Consider the following 23675-nt stretch of genomic DNA (forward strand, 5'->3'; position numbering starts at 1 on the left):
TTTATTTAAAAACGAATTATATTAGTACACTACGAACAGCGCCGTATTTACATGATCGTTATATTGTTAGAGAAATGTAACAATAACATCATTATTGTATGTTTAGGCACGTACATAATAGAACAATTTTATTAAGATTAATTTAACATTAGGAATAATGATGCCCGACCTTACACGTACACAACGAATAAAGTTAGCAAACAACAAGATTCAACATGGGCGTACGGACAACGGTCCGGCTTATAGCGATAAATACGCAATTGTTTCTTCTATTCTAATTGTAACTCGTAGAACCCAAATCATTAACAGACTGCTGTAATTATATATATATATATATAATATTGCTTTTGCTTGTGTTGAAAAGGACACCCAGATAGTGTTTCATTCATTAAAAACATCTATTGAAATAACATGATTTGATCCTGTACACGTGTTTCATTATTGTGTAAGGTAAATTAAAAAAAAAAAATTTCACGCCCTATTTACTAAAACATTAAGATTTGTTGAATACTACTTAGATTTGTGCTTGTCTGTTAATGTATTGAGTCTTTTAATTTGAAGTACTAAAGGTGCTTTTGAAAAAAACAATGCAATAAAAATAAATTTAATTCATATAGATTTTTTTTATAACCGGATCTTTCAGATTTTTTTATTAAATATAATAGTTTAATGGACGCATGAACAACATTTTTGTGTTATTGTCACAAACTAAGTATTGTACTTCATGTATAAAAGCACTTTTAAAACATTTTTAGGATTGACTTTAAATTTATTTAACATAAAAATTGTGACGACAAAGCAAGTCTTCAACAATAAACATTGGATATCACAGACTAACAAATATTAAAAAAAAAAACTTAAATTCAACTACATATGGCACTAAAGCACTAAATTCGGAGATAAAGATACAAGTTTTAAAGGCAGTTTTTTAATGACTTACTTTTAAATTGTCTTGCTCGTCGTAATAAAAATAAATCAAGTAAAGTATTATAAAAGACAAAAATCACTGATTCCCATCATGTTACATTTCAATGACAATATAACCGAATTTACAAACTATTGGGTACTTCGATAAAATAATCCCGCAATATAAAAGAAATAATACTCGGTAATAACAATTCATTGAAATCATCAACGAAGAATACGATGGCAGTAGCACCAGTGTAAATATTCAGCTACGCGCTCGTCTCGGACTCACAACCAAACCTTATTGCTATTATCACTACTTGAAATTGCACTACTCTGGGTGTCCGTGTAACTGTGGACCGAAACCAACCAGCCGCGCGAATCGAGCCTATCATACCGACTGCAGATGCACGAAATTATTGCACAATGCGATTTATATAATAAAACTTAATCATACATATTTGATCGAAACAATGTTCTCAAAATAAGACTAACAAAAAAAAAAATCTACATCAAACCTTAGCACACTATTCACTACGGCATACCTCGATAGTAAGGAACAATAATATGATCGATCGATAATCGTAAAATAGATAACAACATAGGATGAGGGGACACGGGTTTCAACTCTCGGCTCCGTTTGGCGCATCTTTCAGCTCTGTGGGCTCGTCGCCGTCGCTCTTTTCTTTCACGCTCGCTTCGGCCAAGCCCGGTATCGGCAAGTCCTTCAATTGTCTTTTCTCTATCTCCGCTTTAAACTGCTCTATATCTTGAGGGCTGTAACGATATGCAATAATATCTAATTAAGACAGGATTTTCATTATAAAAACGTCATTATTCTGATAAAACGAAATAAAACTGTTTATTTCGCCGTGTGGTGATAATACACACTTAACGAACGTCAAAGAAAATATCTACATCTCAAAAAGTCAAGATGGCAAAAATAACAATCAATTTAAAAATTACTAGACTAGCCCGTTGGCGCAGTTTGTAGTGACCCTGCTTTCTGCTCGGAGTTGTGGGTTCGATTCCCACCTCGAGTCTGGGTGTAATATATATATATATATAATTATTTATGTATGTCAGTCCGCTATTACCTATAACACAAGCGTTAAGTTGCTTACTTTAGGAACAGATGACCGTGTGTGTATATTGTAAATATTTATTTATTTACAACATCTAGTACATTAAAAACATAGGTAATGACCAAGTATTATCCAACCTTAACTTATAATTAGTTACGATATTTAGTGTGCACTAACTCCTAGTGTCAAAGTGTACAAATATGTCTGGAGTGAGGCGTCACCTGATCTGCACGAAGAGGATCCCGTTGATGAGGTTGAGCATGTCAATGACGGAGGCCATGGCGGGCGGCTGGATCTGCAGCGGCGCGGGGTGGTGGTGGCCGCGCGCGTACGCCTCCGCCAGCCGCTTCTGGAGCACCACCGCCTGCTGCGTCAGGTGCCGCAGACACTCTGACGACTCGCGAGTCTTCTCGTGCTTCTCGCCCAGCTGTCGCGCGAATATCAAATAGTCATCCGTTTGAGGCAGCGAAATAGTACATGGACGGACCCTAGTAAGATTTCACTTGACATTGGAACATTAAAAAAGGAATTAGATACTTTAACAAAATAAATAAATAAAATAAAATTTTACTTAAATTTTCTATTTTTTTTTTTATAGGGTCTAAATAGCATCACATCATGAAGTATTCTTAAATAATGAGGATTGGATAGGATTAATTTATACTATATATTGCACGATTAAATTAATAGAATATAAATAATAACATTTTATTATTTAAATAATAACTTATGTGTTTTAAGATATTTTTGTATAGTACTTACCTATTTTAAAACAATCTATTTAATATTCTAAATAATCATTTTAATTTTTAGTGATTAAAAAAAGTACACATTATAAGTTATACACGAGAAGGGTACACCATAAACTCAGATTGGTTTTAGAGTACGTATACGACGACATTGAGTATCGAAAATGAGAAAGAGAGAGAGTAGTCACCAGCTGCTTGTAGATGGAGTAGGTCTCCTTCTCGTGCTGCAGCGCGGCGCGGAAGTCGCCGAGGCAGGAGAGCGTGCGCGCGAGCAGGTGACGCGCCACGGCCGCCTTCAGCGAGCGCGCGCCGTGCGTGGCGCCCGTCACGCGCAGCGCGCGCTCCGCGAACCGCAGCGACAGCTCGTACTCGCCCACCGCGTGCAGGATCAGCGCGATGTTGCTCTGGAACGAACCGACTGACTGGGGCGACAGGGCAGACTGGGCAAGGACCTCGACCTTACAGCGTTGTAGCGACTAAGGTGGCTAGGGCTCCTGGAGAGGGTCAGGAGTAGGGTCAGCAACGCGCTTGCGGATGCTTCTGGTGTTGCAGGCGTCTAGGCCACGGTAATCGCTTACCATCAGGAGAGCCGTATGCTGTTTGCAATCTAGTTGTATAAAAAAAAGCAAATATTTCTTATATGTCTACACAGTTTGATGAACAGTAGCTCTTTCATCATCTTGTTATGTATACAGTGTATACTTGAGGCTTTAAATTCACATACACTTTTATGTACTGGAATTACCGCATATAAAACTACAGAGACAACCCATTGCAATATTTTTGTTTTTTGATTTTATGACTCAGATTATAAGTAAAAAATATATAATTATGAAATTGTCATTTAAAAATACTTACGTCCAATAACGCCATCTCTGGATGATTTTCACCACAAACCAGGAGCGCAAGGTAGCGGGCACGATACAGCAACTTCAGTGCGGTGCTTACTTGGCCGTTGGCGAAGCAGTACAGGGCTAAATGTGACTGGATAGAGAAAATTGTTTATATATATATATATATACTTTCAATAAATATTATCTTTCGTAATATACGATCTTATTTATACTTTATTGTACACCACAATAATATATTAGTTATAAATTGTATAGTGCAATGGACAGACAGGTATTTAGCGATTTCTTATCAACAATTATTATTACTATAAAAAACAAAAACAAATAGATAAAAGAATAAACAAAAAATAATCATTACAATATATATTTGAAATATAAAAGGACATTAAAAAAAATCAGTGAACACAAACTGAAACAAATGTTGAAGGAATACATTTTGAATAACCAAGACTCACATATTCGGTGATGGTGTAGGGGTGGTCGATGCCGTTGACGCGCTCGGACATGAGCACGGCCTTCTGCTGGTAGGCCATCGCGTCGCGGTGCTCGCCCGTCACGTAGCACAGGCGCGCCACCATGCGCAGGCACTGGGCTATTTCGCCGTGCATGGCGCCGTACACGTTGTTCAGAAGATTCAGGGCCTCGGCTATCAACTCGTGGCCCTCGGACACCGCGCCCGCTTGGATCTTGTTCTGGCCGGTCGTGTAGAAGTTGTACGCGTCCGATGCCTGGAATATTTTATCGATTATTATTATTGATGTCCAAATATGTCACACATGCTGTTTGTTTGCATTGTACTATTTGATCCAAGAAAAAAAATTGCTTTCAGGTTTTGTTTCTACTAATAAGTGCCCATTGTCATTTTTTAAAATCAAATCCTTAGAATATGCAATACATATACAATAGGTATTTAATACTAGTAAACGATTAAATAAAATATATTACCCTGGGATTGATATGTTTGACGACGGGGAAAATGTTCATAATATCTGATCCAGAGAATGTAGTTTTGTTTTTATTGTCAAAGTCGTATTCTCGTAACAGAACTTGTAATCCGACCTTTAATGCAAATGACCTGAAAAAAATATGACAAAATACATAAATATGCTAAATCGTTTAACTAACTAAACGTGAAATAGTTAACATAGTAAATATAGCTAACCTTAAAAGTGATATTTTCTGTAGAGAATATTTTTCGATAACAGCATCCATGCTATCAAAAGTGAGCTCATAACCCCAGTAAGCCTGCAAATGTAAACAAAATACATTCATTAAATAAACAATTATTAGTTGTTATTAATGAAGAAAGATATTTTAAAATTAATTTTCTCACAATTACTTAATATCACTACTTGATAATAGTTAATACTCAAGACTAGTTCACGTTAGATTAGTAACCTAAAGGAGTAATAAGCAATTTAGTAACTAGAAAGCCTGATTAACATAAGATTACTTAAATAGCATGTAATTCGTGCGAGTCAATCTATGTTGTGTTTTTGTTTGGAACAAATCACACCCATCACCACACATACCGGATAATTAATTATAGTTAACCGCTATGTTATGAGCTTATTAGCAAGTACAAACCTACAACAAGAAAACTGTCAATTATTATAATAAATATCTGTGTCTCCTGTGATAAGCGATAGTATAGTGACCGAGCTTAGCTCGATATTTTTAGTAAATCGTGTTTTTTGGAAATCATATTTAAATAGGTACGAATTATATATTTATAAAATATGAATAGTATTTTTTTTCACCGAAAATAATAAAAAATATAAATATAAAGGGAGTGTTGATTTTTCACCCCCCCCCCCCCCAGACAACTATTTTCGTGTAAACCCCGTTGTTACAGAGATATCGTGGTTGAAGTTTTGAGGTTCAATTTTTAAATTGGAAAAAATTAGCCTACCACCTTTAAGGTTAGAGTAACGCGTGGCTCCGGCGCTGCGGGAAGTGCAGCCCTTCCGCCCGCCGCCGTGCGAAAGCACGCTCACTCATGCTCCGTTCCGCAGCGGTCATTCAATCAATGGACTTTGCTTATAACGCATCTATCAACTCGTATATAACGAGTCTATCAAAGTAGCTTATCTAATTAAACAGAATTAAATTTAAAAATGGACTAGGACTTTTTTTACGCGCGCGTCGTCAATTATATCGACTATTAAATACAACGTAGGTAGGCGAAAAAATAATCCAGTAAATACGCATTATCAAAGATTACTCCAAAAGTTGTAATCAGATCTCGACGAAATTTAAATGTGACCACATGATAAACATCGGCTTTCGATTAAATTAAAAATCATCAAAATCGGTACACCCAGTAAAAATTTATGCGGATTTTCGAGAGTTTCTCTCGATTTCTTTGGGATCCCATTATTAGATCCTGGTTTCGTTATCATGGTACCAAACTAGGAATATCTCCTTTGCAACAAAAAAAGAATTATCAAAATCGGTTCATAAACGACGGAGTTATCCCCACAACATACATAAAAATATATATAATATTGTAAATATGTATAATGTTTAACAATTTTTTTATATAATATATATATATATATATATACGGTCGAATTGAGTAACCTCCTCCTTTTTTTGAAGTCGGTTAAAAATAAGAACTGGCTATTTAAATAAAAAATAACGAGTGCAATAAGAAAAAAAAAGAAATAATAATAAACGATCTGGAAATATGAGGATTTGAACCGTGTTCTTTTCGGTCGATCGCGACCGGCAGATTTCCCACCTGAGCTATTACAACTTTGTTGAGAAATGCGAAATTTACCTCCGTATTCTAACGATATTGTAGCCATTTTTCATTGCTTAAAAACATGGAAAAACGTCATTTTCTAAAAATGAAAATCGTTTGAGCCGTTTTCGAGATTCAGATTATATAAGAATTGCTCGTTTAATAGTAAAAGATAAATCGTGTTATACCGTTTTTGTAATGTTCTGTACATTTTCGTGAATTCTGACGTATCTGACTTATATTAATATTCTTTTGGACCTTAAACTTCCGTAACTGGTAAAATTCAAGTAAATTATATAAATAGGATTTGAAAGTTCGCTAGGATCATTGTTTTAGAGTTACAGAAAGAATTTTAAAAAATATATAGGTGTAAATTAAATTAACTGAACAAGTATAACTTATCACATAATTAAGCACTTAATAGGTAATTGTGAAAAACACAACTCAATAGTTTTTTTCGTAAACTACCTTTTAAATTAAATATTTTTCCAAAAAAATTAAATGTATATTGAAAGAGAGTGTTTTACTCTACAAAAGAAGATAGTTCAATTGAATCTAGCCTACTTAGTTCCAGAATAAGAATATTTTGAAACCTTGTTTTCGCTCTCGTGTAAAATGATAATTTTCGAATTGAATCACTTGTGACCGGGGACACAGATATAATCTAATCAAATAGTTAATTTTAATTATATTGATCTCCATAACTAACATGAAAATTCATATTAGAAAAGACTACATACATATACATCTCTTTTTTAAGTCGGTTAGATAAATATGTACTTTATGTAATGGTCAGTGCTAATGCAAACGAGCACATTCAATGTGGTCGTCACAAATCTATACTAATACTAAAAAGCTAAAAAGCTTGTTTGAACGCGTTAATCTCTACAGGAGCTACGGGTTACATGTGTTATTTTAGTTTGAATAGTCCATTTATCGAGGAAGGCTATAGGCTAATAATATTTTAGTAGGGTTTTTCCTCAAAGGAGCGCGGGGCACGGCCGGTGTCAGGTAAAGGTCACGTAAAGTCACCTTGAGCTCGTGCTTGATCTGCGCGAAGAGCGCCCGGGGCGTGAGGTTCTGCCAGTCGGGCGCGGGCGGCGGCGAGGCGGGCGCGGCGTGGTGCGCGCGGCGGGCGCGGCGGCGCGAGCGCGGCGGCGCGCGGCCCGGCGCCTCCGCGCCGCCCGGCGCCGGCGCCGCGCTCGCGCCCAGCAGGCAGTTCAGGAAGTGCGCCGCCGCGGCGCCCGTGCACATCGCCTCGCAGCCCTGTTAGTGTCGTTACATTCGTGAATTTGTATTATTTCACTAGGAGATGCACTACTGAATACTACCTATTAATGATAAAATCGCAGCAGGCATTTTCAAAATCACATCATCTTCTAAATAATTGGTACCCGTAGATCTTATATAAAAATAGCCGACAATAAACTATTCGACGATCGCTCTGGTGTAATGGTGCGTGTCCCGTATCGGCGGCGCCTAAACACCGACGGTCGCGGGTTCGATTCCTGCTCGGAGTGGATATTTGTGTTTATACAAGTATTTATTTCCGGTCCGATTGTTTGTTCTCGAGGGTCTCTCCGCCGTGTATCGGAGAGCGTTATGCTGTCGGTTTCGGTCGTTATCACGTACGACTGATAGCAATCGTTACTCATAGTAGGAAATATATACCCCAACCTGCAGTGGAGCAGTAAGGTGGATTAAGCTCCAATCCTTCTCCTACATGAAGAAAAAAGCCTATGCCTAGCAATGGAATACTACAGACTGAAGCAATAATAAACTGATAACAATTTTTGCCTATATGTCCGATTTTATCTACCCACAAATCACAAACAGTAGTGAATCGATTTTGGAGAAACTTATACTAGCTGTATATACCATTATAAAACTTTTTGAACGCCATAGTCATCTATACTTGACAAGGGCTTGTGAGTCCTGTGCGCCAACGACGTCTATAGCCGACAAAAAACCGACAGTGACGCCATGGCGATAGAAAAGAGTGTTGTGCTACACTCTACGTAGAGTGTTGTGCTACACTCTACGTACGTTACGATTATTTTTGTAATGTTTGTTTTTTATTGATGTTATTGTAAGTGTATATAACGAGTGCAAGATAACACAAGAAAAATATTGAAAAAATAAACCTTCCTAGACTATATAAGTAGTAATTTATTGCATAAAAACCAACAAAAACAAGTCACTGTGTGGTACTCGAAACGACTCCTGGCAACACTATTTTTTTCGTAGGTATTTTTGTTTACTTTATGCCTTGGCGTACAGGGCACGGGAATGGATTTGAGGCGTGGCGGTCAAAAGGTTAAATCTGGTAAGTCAGATCCGTCAACCACGAGCGGCGGCCACGCGAGTCCAGCGGCCGCGCCCTCACCTGCAGGTAGGGCGTGTAGACGTGCTTGGCGGCGCGCAGCAGCAGCTCGGCCACGGCCACGGCGTGCAGGTAGGCCAGGCAGGCGTGCGGGCGCAGCGCGGCGGCCACGCGGCCCAGGTAGCGCACGTTGATGCCGCGCGCGTGCAGCGCCTCCGTCAGCCCCGCGCCGTCCATGGGCGCCGACGTGTGCTCCAGGCACTCGCGCACCTGCACACACGGCGCGCCAGCGCGACGGTCACACCACTGCGCTGTGACTGCTGCGCTGGCGGTTGCGGGTTCGATGTCTGCGCACGGTATGCATTTGTATTTGCCATACAGATATTTGGCGCGGTCTGGGCGTTTGTGCTTGCGTATTGTGTTTATTTCTAGACCCCTGACACAGGCACATATAAAATCCGAGTAAGAGCCGTTAAGTATAAAAAAATTAAATAATGTAACCCACCACTGCTTAGCGTCAAATTTAACATATGCTAAATAATACAAAATTGCCAATATGTCTTTATTCGCAGGCAAAATTTTATTTTCCAGTACTTGGATTAGGACTAATTATATCTGGAAAAACGAAAAAAAAAACCGAATTCAATTACATCGACAAGTAATACAACGTAGATCGACGAAAAAATAGTCAAGCAACTACGCGTTATCAAAGATTACTCAAAAAGTAGTTATCAGATCTCGATAAAATTTATATGTGACCACATGATAAACATCAGCTTTCGATTAAATTAAAAATTATCAAAATCAGTACACCCAGTAAAAAGTTATTGCGGATTTTCGAGAGTTTCCCTCGATTTCTCTAGGATCCCATCATCAGATCCTGGTTTCCTTATCATGGTACCAAACTAGGGATATCCTCTTTCCAACAAAAAAAGAATTATCAAAATCGGTACATCCAGTAGAAAGTTATGCGGTATAATACAACGTAGGTCGACGAAAAAAGCGTCAAGTAAAAACGCATTATTAGATATAACTCGAAAAGTAGTCGTTAGATCTCAAATAAATTTAAATGGGACCAATTGGCACACACCACCTTTCGACTAAAACAAAATTTGTCGAAATCGGTCCACCCGGTCAAAAGTTCTGATGTAACATACATAAAAAAAAAACAGTCGAATTGAGAACCTCCTCCTTTTTTGGAAGTCGGTTAAAAAAAACTACATGGATACACAGACTGTAAAAAAAATAGCAACATATTGTTTTAAGCCGTTACAAGAATTTGAATTATGTTAAAAATTCAGATTTCATTATTAACACTGAAACTGAACGTTAGAAGTAAAAGATTGAAACGAAAAGGGTTTATTGCAGAAAAACAAATACACATTAGAAAAATATTAAAAATAAAGAAAATTACCGATATTTATATACAAATTAATATTAATATGACATATACTAACAAAAGCGGGAATCTGCGTGGTCAGCAGGAAGGCTGCAGCTTCCTTGACCAGATGGCGCTGCTTGGCAAGCTGCTCGGGCGTGGCGGCGTGCTTGATGCCCGCCGAGTACACGTCGGGGTTGAACCGGACGTCGAACTCCGACTCCTTGAGGGAGGCCACTGCGCGGGCCGCCGCTGCCACTACGGCACGGGAGCGCTCTCCGGCTGTTGGAGTCATTACAAATTTATGAAATTTATATATATTTTTTAAGCACTTTAACATTTTTCAACTACTCCCATGCTTTACATACTCTATAAAATATTCTGAAATAGTAAGCTTATTCCCAGTATGAAAACACCCAATGTCCTAATAACCATAATATCATCCAAACGCATGATAATTATAATGTTGTAATGAATTTCATAACACTCCTTTGATTTTTTTTTCTGATTCCTTCTGCTAAAAGGGTTTACCCAACAGACAGCCACATTCTTACTGCTCGATGCGTGGTATCATTATGGTGACAGATAGCTGATGTAATAAGGAGTAACTTGGGCTACTTTTATTTTGTAACTCTGAAAACTGAACAATATATTTTTTTTTTATTCCACGCGGACGAAGTCGCAGGCACAGCTAGTTTATTATAGAAATAATTATTGCTTACCGAATATTACACCTCGTCAGTGTTTGTTTGAGTGTGATGCTTATGCTATAATTAAATTCAGAAACACATGCCTTAAGTTCGATCAAAATGGAAATGACCCCTAACCAAGTTTATTTGTTATAGCAGTAATAGTAGAACCCAGAACAGAACTGAGGTAGGGCACAGCAGGAATTTCCTGCTCAAAATCTGGAGCAGCCCGACTGGGGTAGTACCTCGACCTTACAGAAGATCACAGCTAAATAATAATGTTTTCAAGCAGTATTGTGTTCCTGTTTGTGAGTAAGGTGACCAGAGCTCCTGGGGGGGATTGGGGAGTGGGTCGGCAACGCGCTTGCGATTATTCTGGTGTTGCAGGCGTCTATAAGCTACGGTAATCTCTTACCATCAGGTGAGCCGTACGCTTCTTTACCGACCTACTGATATTTAAAAAAAAAAACCCAAAAAAATATAATAAATGGACAGAAGAATTTGAATTCCGAAACCCTAAAAACGAGACAATACCAAATCTAACAAGTCTTAATGGTAAAATGACAAACTTACAATCATTTTCAGATTTTTCACCACTGCATATCGAATCAGTGATACTCTCTACAATTTTCTTTGCAACATCTGTATCAATTTCGGAATAATTTTCGTTGAGCAACAACTCATCATCTTTTTCTTTTATCTCCACATTCTCAGCGACCTCCGCTTTCTTAGCTTCGGTTTTTTTGGCAGTGTCTTGTTTATCGTTCTTCTGTTTCTTATCTTTAGTTTCCTTGTCTTGACTCTTGTCCTTCTTGGTTTCCTTTTCAGTCTCTTTAGCAGCCTCTGTTTTATCATTTTCCTTGTTAGCTTCAATTGATTTTTGTTCTGATGTCTTTCGCTGTCGCTTCGCACTTAACTGTTGTAGGTGGAATGCAGCGCACCGTATAAACATAAAGTAACGTGCCCTAAAAGATAATGATATGGTTAAAAACATACTTATTAACGGAAACATAATTAACATATTCAAAACAAAACTTACTCAACAAAACTATCAACTAATTCCTGTCTAAGGCAACACAATTTGTGCTTATGTATTATAGGGAAGCCCATTGATTTAATATCCTCCCTCAACTCGTCATCCTCCACTGTGAATATGAAAAGTAAATAACATTAATTTCTATCTCTTAATTAGTTTACAGTAAGGATAATACAGTATAAATACAACTAATTGTTATAACTCACACTGCAAGAAGTTTACATCGGGTGGAAATGTTCTTAGAAGGTCTAGAATGTAGTGCCTGCCGTCGTTACCGATGATACCTTTACATTCTACACTGGAGCACAGTTCCACCGTCTCACCATTCGCACTCACGACCGAGTGAGGCATAATCTTAAGTTGCTGTCCAGCCTTACTCAACTGAAAAGTTTAATAAAGAAAAATGAAAGTAATGTCAGTTAGGGATCATGCATTACGCGAGGTCGAAAGAGAAGAGTGGCTCAGAAAATAATCAAGAAATATCACAGATAGAGACATGTGGGTGTAATATCACGTGTATTTATTTTTAGAACAAACAACCAACAAACACCCCGCAACAGCCTATCTAAAAATTTGTATCACAATGGTTAATTTTCCAGAATTTAATCAAATTATGTATTTAAAGGCAATAAAAGAAAAGCTCAATTTACTTTGCCCAAACTGCTTCACTTTCAGGAAATTAATTTCTATCCCTGTATCTAAAGATTTTATTTCGAAAATTTTAATATACTTTATACCAAAAATTTCAAGTGGTTTTTGGTATGGGAGAGGGTAATCGAAAACCTCATAAAATACACCTCCACGCCCTCTACTAGCTAGTTTAGGAACTAATGATCGACCGTACAACGATTATAAGTTCAATTACGTTGATTGGGTTTTTACAGATAGTCACAAATGCCTCTGATTCAATATTGATTATAGTGAATAAAAATATTTAATTTAAATTGATTTCACTATGTGTTGTTGATTGCGCACTATTACCGACACACTTTCCTATACTACTTTCATTAACGGTTGCCTAGAAGAGATCGCTATAAGCGATAAGGCCCCCTTTGCATACTTATTTGTTTTTGTATCTAATGGTTCTAAATTGTATCTTCTTTTTTTGTGATCAATAAAGTTTTAATAAATAAATACTTAATAACTTAAGTATTGTTGTAAATTGAAGAATTTTTCAGTCTTCACATTCAATAAGCTTCTAAGTTAATTGTTTCCTGACATGATAAAAAAACAGCTTATTTCATCTAGTGGTTCTAGCGTTATATTGCTGTCATCCATAAATCCAAAATGTTAACGTCCAACTTAATATCGATTCATTTTACTATAATAGTATTTGTACGTTTCAGCCGCACAAAAAAGGCTTCAAATTATATTTAATTTATAGTTTGATGTTATTCTGTATAAAAGTGTATATTCATAGCAACGTAATTATATAAAAATATAGAGAATTTAATAGTAAGCGCTACCCGCATTTTTCATTCTGTTAAACTAGCCTTGTCGAAGCATGCAAAAGTTGCTAAAAAATATATTTTGCTATAAACATATACATATTTTGGTTTTAGCTGTCAACAAAAGGTTCAGTATATGTAACAGCAAACAAATATTAGTGGTAAAATTAAACTGCAGCATTCATTTTTTTTTTTAATTTCAATGGCGGTTATTATGGTGGCCTACATATACATAATTCATTCGACGGATATGCGACCTTTAAAAACGTTACAAATAATACATGTAGGTGCCTTTAAAAAAGTATGATGTCTGTAATGACTGATAAGTCTTATTGCAATGGAAACCAGTTTGTAATATATTCATTGAGACGTTTTAAACTTCTAGTTTTAATTATAACCTTAATTATAAACATAGGTTAAAAAACAAATTGGATTTTGTTCAAAATTCAATTTCTTTTTTTGCGCCAAACTAAAATATTTTGAATACAAAAAAGCCTAAGTTATAATAATTTTAACAGAGGACAAAAAAATTCATTTTTTTATGTATATCCATATTTTAAATATCCATCTACCAATTCAATTTAAAATGTATCGTAAACGTAACTAAGACATTTAATGTGATCTGATATATAAAAGCTGAAGAGTTTGTTAGTTTTATATATTTGAACGCGCTAATCTCAGTAGCTACTGGTTCGAAATGAAAAATTATTTTTGTGTTGTATATTGTATTTACTGAGGAAGGCTTATAGGCTATATAATTTGACGACGCCTTGGCGCAGCGGTCACAGCACTGACTGATGCGCTGGCGGTCGAGAGTTCGATCCACGCTCACCACAAATATTTGTATTGGCCAAATAGATGATTGTCTTGGTCTGGGCGTTTGTGTTTGTGTATTGTGTGTATTTCCGGATCCTCGACACAGGAGAAAATCCTACTGGGAACCGTTGAGTGTGAAGCGTTTAATATATATTATTATGTAATATTTAATTTTATTTAATTGTAAGTAATTTTCCTCAAATTAACGCGGGTGAAATCGCGGGACACAGCAATCCCGTAGTGTAGCATAAAGCACCTACCAGCTCCATGTACTTGGGGTGCGAGAGCACAGTGGTGCCGAAGTCGATGCTGCCGTATACGACGCTTTGCTCTTGCTCCTTCTCCAGGATGCCGGGGATTATGGACTGCGCCGTGACGCGGTAGCCGCGGTAGTCCACCACCACCGTGCCCAACGTATGCAGTCCCGGCGTGTCCACCGCGCTGTATACGCGCACGCCTTGCAGGTCATTGCGCTGTAACACACGCACACACAGTATACTACTCGTTCACACACACGCACACACAGTATACTACTCGTTCACACACACACAAACACACACACACACGCACACAGACACGCACACGCACACAGACACGCACTCGCACACAGACACGCACACAGACACGCACACGCACACAGACACGCACATGCACACAGACAGGCACACGCACACAGACACGCACATGCACAAAGACACGCACACGCACACAGACATGCACACGCACACACACGCACACGCGCGCACTCTCACACACACACGCACACGGATAGGCGCACATACACACGCACACGCGCGCACACACACATGCACACGCGCACACACACACGACCACGCGCATACACACACGCACACGTGCACACACGCACCTTTATACAAAGAGATAACCGTAATAGAAATAAAAATTTGAAATTACCGGCGCTACAAAAGCCGCCGCGTCTCCACCGAGGTCTTTGTAATGGTCGCGGACGTCAAAGCCGAGCGAGAAGAATATATTGTTCCAGATGAACATTTGCATCTTGGGCTCCTCGCCCGGGTTGATGGCCATCACGTTTCCGTCTACCACGGCCACGGCGCCTCGTGTAGCGGCAGCTACGAAGTCGCTGTGCACCTGGTATAGAGATGGTTTTATTTAATATTAGCTGTGCCCGCGACTTCATACACGTGGAATTTAACAAAAAAGAAGAGAGTCCTAGATAAAAGTAGCCTAAGTTACTCCTTATTACATCAGAAATCTGCCAGTGAAAATTTCGTCAAAATCGGTCAAGCCGTTTCAGAGATAAGCCGGAACAAACATACAGACAGACAGACATAAATTGTAAAAAATGTTATTTTGGTAGATATATGTACCGTGTACACATCCATATGCACTTGTAAAAAGCGGTTATTTTAATATTACAAACAGACACTCGAGTTTTATTTATTTGTATATATGACGGTACTAATCATTTTGACTTTAGGTAGTCACTCTTACGAGTTATTAAACTAAAAAATATATTGTATAATCCTAATATTTAGCTAATTAAACAAATATAATAATTTCTAATATTTATATTTATGATTATATTAATTTAAGAGTTTAAAATATCTCCAATTTTATTTTATTGAAAGAATAGGCAATGTATAATAAAATAACCGATAGATGACACTTAAGTAATATACAGGGGTAGTAGGAAGGAAAAGGGTAACAGTGATGGGTAGTGGGTAGCTAACAGATCTAGCAGGTCACCTTGAAGATGGCGCGCTCCCGCAGCAGCCGCTCGGGCAGCGTGGCGCGCGGCAGCTCGCGCGTGGTCTGCAGCTCCTCGTTCCAGTCGCGCGTCTGCCCCGGGATGTGCTCCTCGTAGCCCAATTTGGACGAGAACGCTGCAACCAAACGCCATACTTGTTACACATAAGCAAAATCGTATTTTTGATACGACTGGGTCGGCAAACAAGCTCAATGATGTTCACCTGATGGTAAGCGGTTACGGTAGCCTACACCTGCAGCACCAGAAGCGTCACAAACGCGTTGCCGATCTTTCCCCTTTACCTCCCCAGGAGCTCTGACTCCTTAGTCACCACAGGAACACAATTACACAAAACAACTTATTTCCTGCCGAGCCCAACCTCAATAAATTCATAATAATAATCCTCAAAATTATGGCACATAAGACCATTTTTAAAGTTTAATCAGTAAAATGTGAATCACTTACTGTCCTCCGCTCGTATGGCGTCCACAGTGTGATCCAGCATTGGCGAAGCCCATTGATAGACTTGGTATGGCGTAGCGACCCTCTCAAATGGATGCTTCTGCATACGTCTCTTCTGTACCAGAGCAAAATTTCGCTTAAACGCGGGAGATACGATACTAAGTAGTTCTATTAAGGAATGACAGAGTAAGGAAGGGTTGAATGGGCGAGGATTGAACACTTCTTCGGTGGATCTGGAAAGAAAAAAAAATTGTTAACAAATAGCTTATCAGGACCGACAAATTTAACTTTTTGGTACTGTGATTATTACAAAAAAATAATTACTGATTCAGGTAAAAACCACGCGGACAAGCCGTTATGTGGAAGTGGCGGTCTTCTAGCGTGACGACGTGCAGGTACAGCAAGTCTCCACACATTTTTCGCGGTCCTGGAGGTGGATTCCAGCCCGACGTCGTCAACACCTGTTATTAAATTATACAAACAGATATTTAATTTTTACTCAACAACTCTGCATTTAATACTCTTATATAATCGAGCGAGTTATAATGACCTTTAAACACTGCGGTGCCTTGTTTTCTTTAGTTAGTCCAGGATGTAAAGCCATCAAAGGTCGCTCAGTACTACCTGGCATTATATAGTCGGGAGGAGTACAGTCTACGCTTTCTGGACGCGATTTCTTCTTTTCTGTTAAACAATACTTAAAAATTAGTTCGTTTCTTTAAAATATAAGTATGATGGTGAACTTTTCAGACTCTTTTTTCCAAACTTGAATAACCTTAAAACTAAATAATAAAAGTAACAGCAGACCTAATATATCACCCTGAGTAATGACGTTAAGGAAGGCAAGCGAGCTACATTCTTGACCGGCGTAAGCATCCGCATAATCGATAGACTTGAGAAGATCACGGACATGACGTACGTGTATACGAGCTTCGCGCATCGTATATGGTTCTTCTACTACCTACAAAATGAAAAATATCAATAAGAACATAATTTTTAAAAAGTATATTATCTTTTTTATTAACTTGTGGAGGCCTATGTCCAGCAGTGGACGGCGACAGGCTGAAGTGATATTTTATTCAATAAACTTTTGTCTTTAACGTTAAACATTTTTATCAAACTTTTTTTCAATTATGAAAAAAAAGAATACCTTTATAACTGAACCTTCTTTGAGGCCCTCGATATTCTTCAATTCGGCGAAATTATCTAGTGTAACGCCATCTAGTTGAAGCGAAAAACAAGTTCTGTGACATGTATCTTCACGATCCATAAGTACTTGGTGTATTTCTTGCACGAGCTCCATACTTGAAACCTAAAGAAAAAAAAATATTTAATTGGTAGCCTTACACATAGTTCACCGTTGAATAATGTAACATGTAATATGCATGTATACAAAATTTGTGCATATATATTCAATTCTAAATAATAAACTCAAAATTCACCTGAATATCTAGTGGCTCAGCCCTTGGACTAACAATTTTAACGGTAAATCCCATATCCTGTATAAAGACAACTTCAGCATCACGCTTTTTTTCATCTTCATCTTCACTAGGTGAAGATTCTCTGTCTTTGTCACCATTGACAACTTTTTTTGTATCATCTTTAGTTTTCTCAGATTCATTTTCTGATTTCTTTAAAATTTCGTCATCTTTATTACCAACTGAATTATTTTCGACTTTAGATATTTTCTTTTCTATATCTTTATTTTTGTCCAAAGAATTACTTTTCTTTTTGTCTTTCTTTTTGCTACCAACAGACTTAGAATCTAAAACTTTTACAGGTAGCTCGGGAATTAAAATTGCGTCATTACTTTCGTCTGATTTATTTGACTTCGCATCATCTGAATCACTGTTAATTCCATTAGAAACTAGTTTAGTATTATCACTACTACTAATATCACAATCAGAAATATTTTTTGGGTCACCATTGACAAAATTTATATTTTCAGTGCCATTTATAATTGGTTCTTTGGTACTTTTTTTATCTTTATTATTATCATCATCAGACGATAACAATTTTTCACCGTTTATTTGTGTCGAATTGCCGGTTTTAGATCGTATTGATTTTTCGCTAGAAGTTTTTGTTTTAGGGCATTCTGTCAATTAAGAAATAAAAAGTAAGAATTATAAAACAAATTTTAAAAATCTATCTCATTATTGAAATAATGCTCCTATTAACCTGTAATAAAATTTATGATAATGTATATTTCATTAAGAAGAAAAGTACAAACCTGTGTTTTGTGGGAACTGCGGTGGAGAGTTATTAGTCTGCGGCGAAGGTGCCTTGCGTGCAGCAGCTGCGTAAGAAACACGCGGTAACGAGACACTACCACCACCCCCTTCATCATCTGCTCGTCCGTTTGGTGTACTTGCGTGACCATTACTACAGACTACTGCTTTGACTCCTGTGTTCATCTCTTTCTTTGCTTTAGTCGTCTTTTCGGTTTTAGCAGCTAAAATAAAGTTAAGGAAATAGGAGTAGGTATGTGTATACTATTTACTAGCGAACAAGCATTTCGTAACTTAAGAGTATTATTATTAATGCGCTAAATTTGACTTCAGAGATTATATATATATATATATATATATATATATATATATATATATATATATAATTGAAGTTTATATATATATATATATATATATATATATATATATAAACTTCATCTCTGATATATATATTATAACTATAGCTACATATTACATATCTTATATAACTAAACCTACATACGTTTTTAGGTTTAATTATACAGTTTTGAGTTCAAAATATTCTAGTAGTTAGACAAAGCGATTTTCTAGGGATGTCAGAAATCGAGCACGCATGTCTCGTCCCGTGACTAGTAAACACGTGGTTAGCGTTGGCTAGACGCCAAATATCTCCAGCGACGAGTCAATAATAGATGGGTACGGGATGCCGCCAACAATAGACGCCATCGACGCTACCAACGTTCGTTCAAGTAGTTGTTTAGTAACTTTTATTAAAGAACTTTAGAAGAGTTATGAAAATTTTCGTAATGTTCTAAAAAACTATGTCGATAACTTGGCTTCAAACAGAAACAAATGCTTGTTTAATACACATTTTCACCATAAACTTAACAGCGTGAACTCAAAATTAATAAGACAATATAAACAACACTCATCATAAAGGATAATAAGAGATATTTAAACCCGTTTTAAAACAGTGTCATTAAAAGAACATGACTATAGTATAAAACATAACGCAAAGATATCAACCAAAATGTTGATTTTATCTTCGTCGCTATTACCAAATAAGATAACAGTGGCAAGGCGCCTATGCTAGATATTAAATCAAAATTCTTGATAAACAGACGTTGACACGATTTCTTCCCTTGCGCGTAAGCGCTATCGTTCAACGAACGCACACAACGGAAACTTATTGTTAGATGAGAGTTCCTTGACTAGAGAATGATTTCTGGCGTTAGTTTTTAGTTGTAAGTCCATTTTAAACTATTACAAAATTAAAGACGACACACCTTATTGCTACTGTATTAAACATTCAATTCGAGTATAGTCTAATACAAATACACCAGCCCTTCTTAGGTCAAGCTTAACTGACCTATATCTATTTTTTATGTTCTTGACGTTCAAGAGCATAATGGAAAATGTTGATTTGATTCAAACTGTATATCGTTGCTGACGACCTAAACAGTACCGATCAATGAATTACGCAAAGAAAAGCCCACGTTGCACTCGCCCCGATCTCAGAATATTTAACCTTTAGCTCCCTGGTTATAATACTATGCGCTTCCGTGGAATTTACTTTTTTTTAACTAGCATCAATAAAAATCGATTTAGTTATGAGAAGTTTTAAATATAAGTCACTTTTATTCAATTTTGACGTATTTACATAAAGTGATAACGAGTAAGTCATCAACACTAATTTTTTTATTATTTTCTTTTTATGTAAAATTTGTAGCTAGTATTATTACTTTAACACAGTATAAAAATATTATAATTTATGTTAAACAGACTTGTTACATCAGCCATCGTTGTTCGATATATGTATGCATTGTAAAGTGACGTAAATGGTAAAAAAAGTAAATAATATGAAAACATTAAAATTACAAAATATTTATATTGCATTAGTTAAGATAGTTTACAATTCTAGTCCATTTACCATTAAATATTATCATTTAAAGATTAATTAAAACTTATCTAATTCCAATTAATTTACATTACAACATATTACCTACTGTTTTTATCGTATAAAGAAATAATATCTTGTGCTACTGTGTATGGTCCTTTCTGAATAATAAAACGATATATTACGTCCCAGCACATAGCAACCGCACGAATGGTGCTGCTACCCAAGACGAGCCAGAATTTTGTCGCTCGATGCTGGCACTTAGTTTGATCGACATTATGAAGATTTAAGATGTATTTAATTTGCCTAATAATGGGCGATTTATCATGAATAACTAAATAACAAGGTCAACGTGAATAGATTCAATTACATAGTATATGTGTTAATATTACCATCATAATAATTTAGTTTACGTAAGAGTTCATTTGACTGAATTTCATGACCATCCACAATAAATAGTTTCTAAACATCTAAACATCATTACAAAAACGAATTGAATCAATTAGATAACCTTCGGTATTCAAACCAAGGTTTTTCTCTAAAATATTTTTGCACTTTGCATAAGATAGATTGCTGCTACCAATTAATTTGTTCAGCTAATTTTCTTGGTTAGCTTATTGCTTTAATGGCATAACCTAGTTTCAGTTCTAAACTTAGATTTTATTTTAGAGGTAAGTGAGTTAAAATTTCGTAACTATACTTAAACTATTAACATCGAGGGAAACCCTCGAAAATCGTAGTGACGACTAGTGCGTTTGTTAGTTTGTTTCGTCTACTTACGTTGCATTACTTGTCGATGTAATTGAAGTCGGTTTTTTTCGTTTGCAAGCAAACACAATTATAAATAGATGTATCAATATCAAACACTAGGCAATCCTTCATGGAGAAAAAGGCCCAGCAGTGGGAAGTTACAGAATAAATGCGAATGCAAACATTAGTAGATCAAGCTTTGCTATTAAGCTGATTAGGTACAGTGTCAACCATACTATTTACTGGTAGGAATGGTTATGACTCATAGTCATCACCTTTCTCATTTAGGTATTAAAATTTTAACATGATTAGAACTTGTAGATAACTGTACAGTCGCAGCTGTGAACGGTCCAATCATGACTGCCCCAAGCCCTGTGGACACTTCTAAAAGTTGAAAACGTCATTCTATAAACTATATACAATGTTGTGATTTATTCATTACAGATCAAGAAATAATAATGTCTTCATTAAGATAATCACGAACTGAATTCTATAATAAAAACCGACTTGCATACTATTTTAAAAAAATTAATGTTCATAAATATATTACGAGGGTAAGTTAGAATTGTCAAACCCACTAGTTTTCCTTTGAAATTTCATAAATCGTAACCTGCGTACATTTTACACACAAATTAGTATGTCGTGACGAGTAACGGTCACCGGAATCCTAATATTTACTTTTTGATTGACATGTTACTGCAAGAATTTGGGATTACTATTAAATATTAAAATTCAAATTCAATATATATATATATTGTGTTTATATCTTCCACCGTTTTGTGGAATATTATATCGTTAGAAGAATAGTGCCGAATGTCATCGTGGAAGGGATGACAAGCAGTGGTGGTGTCGGCGAGACTATTAAGTCTGTACGCGCTTCATTCGAGACCGCGAGACGAATTTTATGTACTGTGGACTAAAGTCAACCTACCTATTTTTTTTTTTTAGATTAGTATTCCTTAAAATAATTTACACGTAAGAACTCTTTTATTAACCGACTTCAAAAAAAGGAGGAGGTTACTCAATTCGACCGTATATATATGTATGTTCGGGAACTCCGTCGTTTATAAACCGATTTTGATTATTCTTTTTTTGTTGGGAAGGCGATATTCTTAGTTTGGTACCATGATAACGAAACCAGGATCTGATGATGGGATCCCAGAGAAATCGAGAGAAACTCTCGAAAATCCGCATAACTTTTTACTGGGTGTACCGATTTTGATGATTTTTAATTTAATCGAAAGCCGATGATAATCATGTGGTCGCATTTAAATTTCATCGAGATCTGATTACAACTTTTGGAGTCATCTTTGATAATGCGTATTTACTTGACAACTAGTGCGTTTGTTAGTTTGTTTCATCTACCTACGTTGTATTACTTGTCGATATAATTGAAGTCGGTTTTCTTTCGTTTGCCTACAAACACAATTATTTTTCAAACTGATTTTGTTTAAATTTCTATTAAAAATATAAATGTGTGTGAGTAGTCGTTATTGTTTTTTTTATTATTTCAATTTCACCTCTGGTTCCTTAAAATATTTATATAAAATAGTCTTTGTGTTTGTTACATGTACATATTTTGACAGGCAGTTCGTACACGATCTGCGTGTTTAAGTTGACCTCAGTCTGAGGATATTGCATCTTTGCAATTTAAAATATAGGGAAGATTTATAATATTAAGATTCTTTCAAAATAATTGATTAATGTATTTTATAAGTGTATTTCCACGATAAATGTTTGTCTACGTGTATAATAGAGCTATTGTGCGAATGCTTTTTATTCACACAGTTTCACGTGAGGTCAACCACAAGGTCATTATGAAAAAGTGACATGAGATTTTTAACCACTTTGCACGATTCTATATTCAAAAGAAATAGCAAATCTTGTCAACTATTTGAAACTGCTATATCATTCGCATATTTCCGTTAAATTGTGATATCTTTGACAATCCTCGTTTTTATAAACGCAAGTTTAAAGTAACGTTGCCGTTTCTGGGTTACCCACGACGGGGCATTTGCCCTGCCCTGTGACTCGAAGGTAATAATTGATATTTTAAATTTTAACAAAGAAATTTTAGGTAGATTAAGCCAAAACCTCCGCAAGCTATTATTGTAGTAGTGTAGACAGTGAAAGTAAATGAAAAGTTGCAGTAAATAGAATTTTTTTATTTTGTACTACTTATCGCGTTTTACTTTTATTTGTTTTTGTCCCACTTTTAAAAAATTCTGGGTACGCTCATGCTGCCTTTATCAAAAACAAGGTTGACGTACAAGAGATAAATATTTTAAAAATTTTAAAAATATTTCAAAATCAATTGATTTCTTTTTCACAAAGTTAAATTATTTTTCACATGCAATAGCATTCTTATCGCTATGGCAAGAATCACATATGTACCTACAACATAAAATCTTATCGCTCCACTGTAACCATCACCTATCAATCTTGAACCTGTCACCGCCATTTATCCTAGTTACGGAGTTAATAATTTTTAAAAATAACATTAAATCTGTGAAATTACTAAGCGAGGATTTCACAACCTATCCCAATTTATTCTATCCTCAATCATAAAATACTTTACATAAAATACACTCCTTATTTAG

The 23675-nt window shown here is 36.3% G+C and overlaps 1 protein-coding gene across 1 annotated transcript in view; it reads right to left on the reverse strand.

The window, feature by feature from the left end:
- LOC123656661 (clustered mitochondria protein homolog) overlaps positions 1 to 23675 on the reverse strand; it is a 29896-nt gene continuing 6221 nt past the window's right edge. Inside the window, exons 2-24 of the mRNA XM_045592325.1 lie at positions 18452 to 18673; positions 17664 to 18316; positions 17372 to 17533; positions 17029 to 17182; positions 16772 to 16905; positions 16546 to 16682; positions 16225 to 16454; positions 15759 to 15895; positions 14946 to 15140; positions 14291 to 14503; positions 11973 to 12147; positions 11770 to 11875; positions 11304 to 11695; positions 10121 to 10323; positions 8727 to 8933; positions 7373 to 7606; positions 4757 to 4839; positions 4540 to 4669; positions 4050 to 4322; positions 3599 to 3724; positions 2929 to 3144; positions 2213 to 2418; positions 1 to 1683 (exon numbers count right to left, since the gene is read on the reverse strand). Coding sequence (XP_045448281.1) covers positions 1530 to 1683; positions 2213 to 2418; positions 2929 to 3144; positions 3599 to 3724; positions 4050 to 4322; positions 4540 to 4669; positions 4757 to 4839; positions 7373 to 7606; positions 8727 to 8933; positions 10121 to 10323; positions 11304 to 11695; positions 11770 to 11875; positions 11973 to 12147; positions 14291 to 14503; positions 14946 to 15140; positions 15759 to 15895; positions 16225 to 16454; positions 16546 to 16682; positions 16772 to 16905; positions 17029 to 17182; positions 17372 to 17533; positions 17664 to 18316; positions 18452 to 18673 — 4742 coding nt within the window. The 3' untranslated portion in view covers positions 1 to 1529. The remainder of the gene's footprint in view (positions 1684 to 2212; positions 2419 to 2928; positions 3145 to 3598; positions 3725 to 4049; positions 4323 to 4539; positions 4670 to 4756; positions 4840 to 7372; positions 7607 to 8726; positions 8934 to 10120; positions 10324 to 11303; positions 11696 to 11769; positions 11876 to 11972; positions 12148 to 14290; positions 14504 to 14945; positions 15141 to 15758; positions 15896 to 16224; positions 16455 to 16545; positions 16683 to 16771; positions 16906 to 17028; positions 17183 to 17371; positions 17534 to 17663; positions 18317 to 18451; positions 18674 to 23675) is intronic.

The sequence above is a fragment of the Melitaea cinxia genome, chromosome 9 (assembly GCF_905220565.1).
Source record: "Melitaea cinxia chromosome 9, ilMelCinx1.1, whole genome shotgun sequence".
Lineage (NCBI taxonomy): Eukaryota > Metazoa > Arthropoda > Insecta > Lepidoptera > Nymphalidae > Melitaea > Melitaea cinxia.